The 10,540-nt window shown below is 41.0% G+C and overlaps 1 protein-coding gene across 1 annotated transcript; it reads right to left on the reverse strand.

Annotated features, from left to right (window-relative positions):
* Positions 1–6,664: 6,664 nt before the first annotated feature.
* Positions 6,665–10,469, reverse strand: sptssa (serine palmitoyltransferase, small subunit A). The gene is made up of 2 exons (XM_028566229.1): positions 10,149–10,469; positions 6,665–6,949 (listed from the first exon to the last, which is right to left on the reverse strand). The coding sequence occupies exons 1-2, from the start codon at positions 10,249–10,251 to the stop codon at positions 6,846–6,848; spliced, it is 207 nt and encodes a 68-aa protein (XP_028422030.1). The 5' UTR covers positions 10,252–10,469; the 3' UTR covers positions 6,665–6,845.
* Between the last annotated feature and the right edge of the window lie 71 nt (positions 10,470–10,540).

The raw sequence follows: 10,540 nt of genomic DNA on the forward strand, positions 1-10,540 counted from the left end.
ACATAAGTCAGTCCACCCCTATGTTAAATTCCCATAGAGGCAGGCAGATGTTTATTTTTAAAGGCCAGTTATTTCATGGATCCAGGATACTATGCATCCTGATAAAGTTCCCTTGGCCCCCACATCATCACATACCCTTCACCATACCCCCACATCATCACATACCCTTCACCATACCTAGAGATGGGGCACTTTCAATAAAATCATCTCTCAATGTAAATCAAACCAGCTATGAGGCTAGTATGGTGAAGGGTATGTGATGATGTGGGGGTATGGTGAAGGGTATGTGATGATGTGGGGGTATGGTGAAGGGTATGTGATGATGTGGGGGTATGGTGAAGGGTATGTGATGATGTGGGGGTATGGTGAAGGGTATGTGATGATTTGGGGGTATGGTGAAGGGTATGTGATGATGTGGGGGGTATGGTGAAGGGTATGTGATGATGTGGGGGTATGGTAAAGGGTATGTGATGATGTGGGGTATGGTGAAGGGTATGTGATGATGTGGGGGTATGGTGAAGGGTATGTGATGATGTGGGGGTATGGTGAAGGGTATGTGATGATGTGGGGGTATGGTGAAGGGTTTGTGATGATGTGGGGTATGGTGAAGGGTATGTGATGATGTGGGGGTATGGTGAAGGGTATGTGATGATGTGGGGTATGGTGAAGGGTTTGTGATGATGTGGGGTATGGTGAAGGGTTTGTGATGATGTGGGGGTATGGTGAAGGGTATGTGATGATGTGGGGGTATGGTGAAGGGTATGTGATGATGTGGGGGTATGGTGAAGGGTATGTGATGATGTGGGGGTATGGTGAAGGGTATGTGATGATGTGGGGGTATGGTGAAGGGTATGTGATGATGTGGGGCTATTTTTATGAGCAGCATGTATACTATTTATACATATTGGCAGGTAAACAGCAGACTCTAATACCATTGTTTTTAATTCATTCATTTTAATTTGTCTAATTAACGTGTAGTGCCCTATCCATAGTTGTTATTCACTTGACAAATCAGTAAAGCTTAACTATATGATACACAACATACAAGAGGTTCGTTAATAAATATATTTATGGCGCACTTACTTTGAAATGCTGAAGTAGATCCTGGGCAGTTGCATGGCCCATGAACTGCTCCTTATAATCTTGACTGGATGTGGTCATTTAACCAATAACGCACATGCAAGTCCAGTTGTTTGCTTTTGATTGTCTGGTTCAGTGTCTCGTTGAACATAATTACAACTCACCGCATTCAAGTCTTAAATTTCATTTAGAAGTGGTCTTGAAAAGTCTTAAATTTAACTTGTTTATACCTGTAGCCACCCTGATTCTACAAGCGCTCACCTTTTTTGCACCATATTTACCTTCATATGCTATCTAGTCTATGTCCACGACGTTCCACTTCCAGGATTGTTCTGGTGGTCCCGTCCCCTTCCTCTGTCTCTGTCGGATTTATGAGGACTATGGTTAACTGCTTCTCAGATCTCTTTTTGGGGCATTTTTAGGCCTTTATTTGGATAGGACAGCTTAGACTTGAAAGGGGAGAGAGAAGGAGATCGGCACGCAGCAAAGGGCCGCAGGGCGGAGTCGAACCTGCGGCCACCAGGGGCCCCACATCAGATATTATTAATGTTATTTTATGCCAGAACTCATGCACATGTTCACACTCCCAGACCATACGCATTTTTTCAAATAAGTTGCACTTTCGCTGCATAAGTTGCCGATTTCCGCGCTAAATATGTGGGGCTCGCATGATTTCATGATCCCCGCATTTTCGTTGCAAAAAGGTCCCATAATATATCTTAGCAGAAAGTTGAAAATAAGTTGCGTTTACTTCGCACAAGAGCAGCCATTTTCCCCTGTTGCCATGGGAACATTATGAAGTGACGTAATTACGCCACGTGAACATCATCACTTTTTTCTCTCTTTTTCATCAAACTGCAATTTTTGCAAGTTCCCGCAGTTTCATTGCATACATTTGCATAAATATCATATAGAGCATATTCCATTGCAGTTTTTTAAGAAAACGTGCCGCATAATCAAGGATTTTTGCCCGCAACAATCACAAAAAAACTCCGCATTTTTCTGGAAGGACTGGCTATGCTATCTTTTTAATAAAGATTAAAAAAAAAAAGACTGTACACTTGCGTTCATTTTCAATTGGCATAAATGCAGCTGAAATAGCTGCATCCCAAAATTTTCAACATAAACATTTCTAGGGCTGCTCCCTCTTAGTCGACTAATCGGTCGTTTTGGTCTTAACTTAGATTTCTTTAGTCCATTAGTCATGTTTGATGCTTTTTTTCATGCTGAATGACTTACTTCCAAGAAACCTACGAGCACATCTCTGGTAAACACGAGAATTAAAGTGGTGCTTTTAGAGTTTAGAAACTCAGATTTACAGATCTGTCGATTAAATCAACTAATCGATTAGTCAATACGATTGAACGAGTGTTATTCGACTAAGAATTTCTTCAATCGAGCACAGCCCTAAACATTTCAATATAACATTATAGTTATTAAAAAAAAAATCCCAAATTGGGGAGGTGGGGTAGTGCACTATAGGCCCCTGTGGGGCAGCCTAAGCTTTGGTCCTTAATGGCGTTTTTAGTAATGACTGTGAATGCTTTTGACACCTCTGTGTCTGAATGATATAAACGGTGCTAATATAGAATTGATCACAAAAAAAAAGATAGTATATAAAGACAGTACCGTTCACGTATACAGGCGGGCGCCATCTTTAAGATTTCAAGTGACTGTTCAGTTCACGTTGTGTTCGACTAGTCGTGACTGTTTTCCCTAGATGTCCCCCGCCTGTATAGTGATCATCTTTAAACTCTTTGTAATAAACTGTCTGTACACTTAACAGAGTTCTCAATGCTTGTGTTTACATGTAGGGACCCTCACTATTCTACTAGGGATGGGCGTATCAATCCTGTGGTATCGATAGATCAATATACTCACGCTACTCATTTGGCATTGATTTCCTTAAAAAAATATCGATATAAACTAACAAATAATAATTGGGGGTGTATGCATCACTTTCAGCTGTTTTAGATTACTTACTTAAATTACTATGTGCCGGGACACCCCTGTACCTGGCGGCGTATTGAGCTGGCCCATGTCACGTGACAGGAGACGAGCCAATGCACTACCAAGATTGGTCTTTTTTCTTTTTTTGAGAAATAAGAAAAGTGAAAATGTGTATGTTTTGGTTCATATTTAATTTATTTCATTCATATTTATGTTATTTATTTCAATTTTATTATGTATTGACCATAATACATTTTGTATAAATGGTCTGTATTTGCCCTGTGATTTGTCTTAAATGTAATAATATTTTTACTGACAAAAATTGGCAATAAGAAATTAACGGTATTGGTATTGATATCAATGAAAATGCAAGAAAAAGTATCGGTAATCCTAAAAGTGTGGTATCGCCCATCCCTATATTCTACTGTGGAAGTGTGGGGCTATTTTGAGCCTTGTTAGTGGTGTAGAAATAGCAAGTTCTTTTTAACTTTACCCATAAAAAGTAGCCGGATTTGTCCTTTAAATTGACAGATTTTGTCAGTCACCATGCAGACTGATCTCATGAAGTGGTGTATATGTATGACACGCCAATTTGTATGCCATTTTGGCATGTTAAAGACGCATAATCGATTTTTAGCGTGTTTATCAATGCCGTATGGCCTCCATTGACCTACATTACGTGTGAATTATCGCCGTAGTGTGAAAGGAAGAGGAAAGTGGCGTGCATGTTAACGCAAAGTCACGATGCCTCGTTGCACCGTGACAAGGGTCAACAGGAAGGAGACGGCACTCGGAGCTGATTGGTCGGGGCAAGACAAAACAATAAAATCAATAAACAGTTTGTTATAAAAGTAGCTTCATTAAAAACATAGTGCTTGGTTGTAGTTTGAAATCCCTTTAATGATTTCTGAGTTATAGAGCACAGCTTAGCATCAGTAGTTCACAGATTCGCCAACTCGTCCAACTACAAAACTTTACAAATATGTATCCAAGATCACATACACGACAAATTAAGAGAAATGCATAATTTTGCAGGGAAGAATAATCACAATTTTCACTTTGTAAAAAGGAATACCGGTAGCAGTACAACGATTACATAAAAATGGAACTTAATAAACATTTTATAATTCATGTACAAACCGTTAACCAAGTCTGCTTTAAAGGTGAGATGACTTTCAACATTTAGGCTCTCTAAAAACAACCACCTGGCTGAGAGCGTCTTGTGTTGCTCTAACACTACGCTACAGTACTTTTATAAAAAGCAGCGTTTAGGAACAGGTATCGAAGTCACGCTGTTATGATACCCAGCCCTAATAATAAGACACTTCTCAGGCTGCTATGCTCTTACCACGCCACCATGTTTCCACTCCTTTGCAGAGTATTTGTTTTTGCACACTCTGCCGCTCTCACCCAGTGGTGTGGTCTAATGGCGTTTTTCCATTACATGGTAAGTGCTCCATTGCAGATTTTAGTACCGCCTCAGCGTGGCTGGTCATCATAGCGATGCTGCAGGAAACTGCTGTGACCTAACGCAACACACAGGTTTGTGGCACTATCTTTGTGGGGACCCGTCATTGACATAATGCATTCCCTAGCCCCTTACCCTAACCTTAACCATCACAACTAAATGCCTAACCTTAACCCTTACCCTCACCCTCACCTAATTATAACCCTAAAACCAAGTCTTAACCCTCAAACAGCCCTTTAAACTTGTGGGGTCCAGCATACTGGACACCCGGTTTTTCGGACCACACCCACACACACAAAGTACCCATTAGCAGGTACTAGGGACTTTTTTTTTCGTAATGGAAAACCAAAAAAAGGCGAGTAGAGTGGAGGCGAGTTGAGTACCATGTGATGGAAAAACACCGTAAGTGATACAAAGTATACCCAGTATACCCAATAAGAAAGCTCCAGGATTTCCACATTCCTATTTAAAAATGCCCAATGACCCACAACAACATACTTTATATTTTAGATATATTTTGAACTGCCATCTGTGTTTTTCTCCTTCACACAGGCTAAATAAAAAAGGGATTTGCACCGTAAATTGGTGCATAAAAGGGAGTCTGAATACAGGAAATTAAGTCTTCCCTGGAGGACACCCAGACCCCCCACCATGATATCCCCCCCCCAAAAGGCCCATTCTGGCCCATATATACAGTATAGGCCCATACATATACAGTATAGGCCCATACATATACAGTACAGTACACCCACTACAATACATTAGACTCCACCACTGCTCTCACCCTCTCCTAAAATGGCTCAAGTTCTTCCTTTAACGGCAGCTTTCGCCCACTTTGACAATCGGGCTCTGATCCTGCTCTAATAAATCATAAAATCATATTTGGCTCATAAAAAAATGGAGTAAAAGGACAACGTATTTAGTCCATCAACTGCTGCCGCTGCGTTTCCTGTATAAAACTCTCAGAGGACATTGGCTTCATGTCCTAAATGGAATCAAAAAATGAAACAGTCCAATCACTCCACACAACCAGACAGCTGTATAATCACATTTTCCAAAAGAAATAATAAAAACAGTAAGGTGCGCTTGATTAAAAACCCGTGAAAGGAAACCAAGCGGAAACCCTTCTTTGGAGCCAGAAACGCACGTTCACAATCCCAAATGTCCAGCGGTGTAGTCTCCGCAGGTAAACGCAGTGTACCCACTAAGAAAGCTCCAGGATTTCCATGTAGCCACTTAAACATGCCCAATGACACGCTGCAACATACGTTACATTATATTTTTGATATATTTTGAACAGAGATGCACCGATTACAACTTTCTAGGCCGATTCCGGTTTCCGATTTTCTTTGAGTTAGGCCGGCCGATAACGATTTTAGCCGATTCCATTTCACAAATATTTATTTTCTATCTTTTCTTTAATAGAACGTGTTTTTGAACAGATAATGGATCACTATGAAATAGAACTATATAAATTACTCCTGGTGTGGGACATTCACACTCTAATCTAAAGTGCAATGTTAAAACCATTTCCTTCTTTTCACATCCAATATCAAACTAAAGCAATTAGGGCTGCCATCTCTTAGTCGATTAGTCATTTTTTATGCTTATTCATGCTTAATTACTCATTTCCAAGAAACTTCTGAGCACATTTATGGTAAACACGAGATTTAAAGTGGTGCTTTTGCAGGATTAATTGTGGAGAAACTCAGTTTTACAGATGGTTAATTAACTACATTTATATTGTGCTTTTCTAGTCTTAACCACCTCTCAAAGAGCACAGCTCTGTCAATTAAATCAACTAAATCGATTAGTCGACAAAATCGTATAAGTGTTATGTCAGACTGACCTGCCGGTCACGGCCGAGCTCGTGAAAACCGGCACACTCCGGTCACCGGCCGGCCTATCGGTGCATCTCCAATTTTGAATTACCATCTGTGTTTTTCCTTCTTCACACAGAAAATATAAAAAAGGTACTTCCACCATAAAGTGGTGCATAAAAGTGTATCCGAATACAGGAAATGAAGTCGTTGATGCTCAAAACTTCCCTGGGGGAGGACACACAGACCCCCCTCTCCCCCCTCCCCCCCCATACTATGATATGGCCCCCCCCTTCCCCCTCCCCAAAAAGGCAGATTCTGGCCAATATAACGTACATGTTTGTTGTATATGTTAAGACTACACCACTGCGTATATCTCAGTGAGGAAAGAAACCGTCCCGGGGAATAAGATGGTCCAACGTGACCTCAAGCACGATGCCCCAAACTTTGACTGTTGCCATGGAGTTAGCTTTGGGGGCGGCGGGTGGACAGATGGAGAGGCGGGACCTGTGGACGGCGCCGTCGTGTCATTGGACGACTTCGAAGTAGTGCAGGATGGCCATGATGTGCTGCGGCATGAAGACGTAGCCGGTGTAGACGGCCATGCCGGCCACCGAGACCAGCAGCGAGTCTGGAGGGGAGGAGTTAAGGAGCAACAGGAGGAGGAGGAGGAGTTAAGGAGCAACAGGAGGAGGAGGAGTTAAGGAGCAACAGGAGGAGGAGGAGGAGTTAAGGAGCAACAGGAGGAGGAGGAGTTAAGGAGCAACAGGAGGGGAGGAGTCTATGTGTATATCTGTGTGTGTCTGTGTATCTGTGTTTCTATGTATGTGTGTGTATATCTGTGTCTATGTGTATATCTGTGTGTGTCTGTGTGTGTGTGTGTGTGTGTGTGTGTGTGTGTGTGTGTGTGTGTGGTGTATGCGTGTGTGTGTAGACTTACTGAGAGTCTCTCTCTCTCTCTAGTATTAGTGTTTTTTTTTTTTTTTTTTTTAAAGGGCCAGATATAATGTCCCAGATGCGAGTAGCTACATAAACACACAACGATGATGACGATTATGTAAACATGTTTTAGTAGAAACACAAAAATACAAGTATGAACCTGAAAATGAGCGTTGAATGTCACTTTTAAAAGGGCGTCGTTCCAGTGATAACGGCTGACATTGTGTTCTGTGGATTACCAGGAGACACTCGGACATTCGATACGTTCACACGCACTCGGGTTACTCTGGGGAATTACGTCACGCTGGTTATCGGACGTGTTTACGTGCACTGGAGTAACCTGGTTACCGTAAACCTGTATACAGTACACGCAGATTCATTAGATCATTAGGGCTGGGTCATATACAAGCTCCCGATTTGATTTGATTCAATATTCCATTAGGGATATTTCAGGCTACATTCACATTGCTATGTTTCCGTTTAAAAAGGCATGTCTTGTGCTACGTTTGCCCCTCTCATTCCCCCTGCTCTGGTGTTTCCCCTCTCCTCTCATTCCCCCTGCTGTGGTATTTTCCCCCCATCTTATTCCCCCTGCTCTGGTGTTTTCCCCCCCTCTCATTCCCCCTGCTCTGGTGTTTTCCCCTCTCATTCCCCCTGCTGTGGTATTTTCCCCCCCATCTTATTCCCCCTGCTCTGGTGTTTTCCCCCCTCTCATTCCCCCTGCTCTGGTGTTTTCCCCTCTCATTCCCCCTGCTGTGGTATTTCTCCCCCATCTTATTCCCCCTTCTCTTGTGTTTTCCCCATCTTATTGCCCCTGCTCTGGTGTTTCCCCCTCTCCTCTCATTCCCCCTGCTCTGGTATTTCCCCCCCCATCTCATTCCCCCTGCTCTGGTGTCTTCCCCTCTCGTTCCCCCTGCTCTGGCGTATCAAAACCCCTAAACCGGAAACATTTGGACACACTTCAGATAGGGCTGGGCGATATGGACCAAAAGTCATATCCCCGATATATTTTGGCTGAATATCGATATACGATATGTATCCCGATATTTTTTTCCGCAAAGTGAGAGCAGTTCAGTCAAAGTCAAAGCCAAATATGACATGTCACAAGTAGTTTCATAGAAACCGGTTATTTCAGTGAACAGTTGCAAAATCAAATTAATAAATAAACCGGTTTCTTCACCTTGTTCATGATTAAATGCTCAGCTGTTCAAATAACAATATAATGTAAACATAAAAACTGTATAACAGGAGTACTTTTTTTTTTTTTTTTTTTTTTTTTTTTTTTTTTTTTTAAATCAAAGCTCCATAAGGGGCACATTTAAATAAAAAAAAAGATCTTAAATAAAAAGCCTATAAATTAAAAGAGGCCAATCCAAAAGGAGTCAGCAGCTTGCTTAGAGCAAGGATCAAATTTGAACTATATTGATATATGCGATATGGTCTAATTCCATATCTCATTTAAAAATATATCGATATATTTTTTATATCGATATATCGCCCAGCCCTAACTTCAGACCTTATATATTTTGGGTAGTTGGTTGATCATAACAAGCACTATAAAAATGTCACCTTTAACTTTTTTTTTTGGGACTAATTTCTGACACTTTTTAGACAAAATCTTTAACTCGTTATGGAGAAAACTGAATTAAACTGTTGAGGTTGTATCAGTTTTCTATGAAGTGTAATCTTAAACTTCATTTAGCGTTGCACACAACATAATTTTAAGCTCTGATTGGGTGTTTCTTACTGAAATTCACCTTGGGAGTCGTAGTTGAAGTCTGTCCTAGTTTTTATGATTTTTTTTTTTTTTTTGCTAAACATGACAACTTCCCATCACAAGTAAAGAGAGCCCAACGTTTTGTGGCCCGATTATGAGCCAAAAAAAACCCTTTATGTCAAATAAAAATCAAGTTTCTTCAATATTACAGTTGTAAACAAACTGTTGTAAATGACAGTTAACAAGGGGCCAGGCTATTGCCTTGCAATGTAATTCCATTGAAAATGTCTATATTTTGGCATTGTTTTTACTTGAGCCAAGTGTAGCCATAACACCATTAACACCATACCTTTTAATTATTAACCGCTGATCCCTCCCCTCCCCTCCCCTCCCCTCCCCTCCCTCGGGCTTGGACTTTCCAGGTTAAAGTTTTACGGTTTAATTTAGGTTGAGCTTCGGTTATCTAAAATATAACTAGAAACATGGTGTAGCCATCATGTGTGAGTCAGCTGCCTGTGGATGGGAAGCTCCCTAACTAACCTTTTACAAACACGTGCTGAACTCCGTTGGCAATTCTACCTCTTTAACGCGTTGTTACGTGTAGGTAAAAGGTACGAGAGTAGTACAACAAAGTTTGAGACATTTTCTAATACATTATCGCAGAGTCTTTAACTCGGCACTCAAAAAACAACGTTATTGTTATTACAAATACGAGTTTTTTCGTTCTTTTCCGCCAATCCCTTTACATTCATGTGCGTTTGACGATCCGTCATTTAATTGCTATCCAGGTAAATACAACTTCCTTGTGGAACAAAATGTTAGTTTTTCTAAAACATTATGGGCAGCCCATGAATTCGGCATTAATAAAAAATAAATACGTTGTTCTGATATGTAAATAATGTGTGTTGAAACACGTTAGCGACTGGCAAACATTTTCATTTCCACAAAAACAACAACTGAACTGTACTATTTATGTATGCCGAATTTGCCACATACACCTATGGATTTGTAAAACGCCTTAACTGATATTCACATCACAACTTAAATACGTTAAATATATTAGAAACGTTAGCGTTGTGTTTTTCGGGCGTAACGGTAGGGTGGCTCTGCTGACGTTCTAGCTCAAGTTAGCACATTAGCTTGCTAGCTAGTTGTTTCACACAGAAAAGGATACTGAACACCGTCCTCTCCCAGGGCTCCAGCATGTAGAGCGCCGTCACCAGAAGATACTGGTAGTAAAACCAGGATAACTGCTTCCAACAGTCACCCAGCGCCATTGTTACAACTCCAACTTCACTTTTGTCAACTTATTCCCAGCTTATCCCGCTTTCTACGTGGTAGTAGAGGATGTTTGCCTTCTTCTTCCTCCCTTATTTAATGGCGGATTGCATACCGCCACCTAGTGTACAGGATATGTAATATAATGTCATTTTAAAATTAGATTTGCTGTATAAATCTAAGTTTGAGAACATATAATTCATCATGATGTTGAACAGTACAAGTGTAATTGCATTCCCTGGGGGTAGGATATTTTCTGGTGGCTTCTAAGGGGTTGAGGGTTTAATA

The sequence above is a fragment of the Perca flavescens genome, chromosome 20 (genome assembly GCF_004354835.1).
Source record: "Perca flavescens isolate YP-PL-M2 chromosome 20, PFLA_1.0, whole genome shotgun sequence".
Classification (NCBI taxonomy): Eukaryota; Metazoa; Chordata; class Actinopteri; order Perciformes; family Percidae; genus Perca; species Perca flavescens.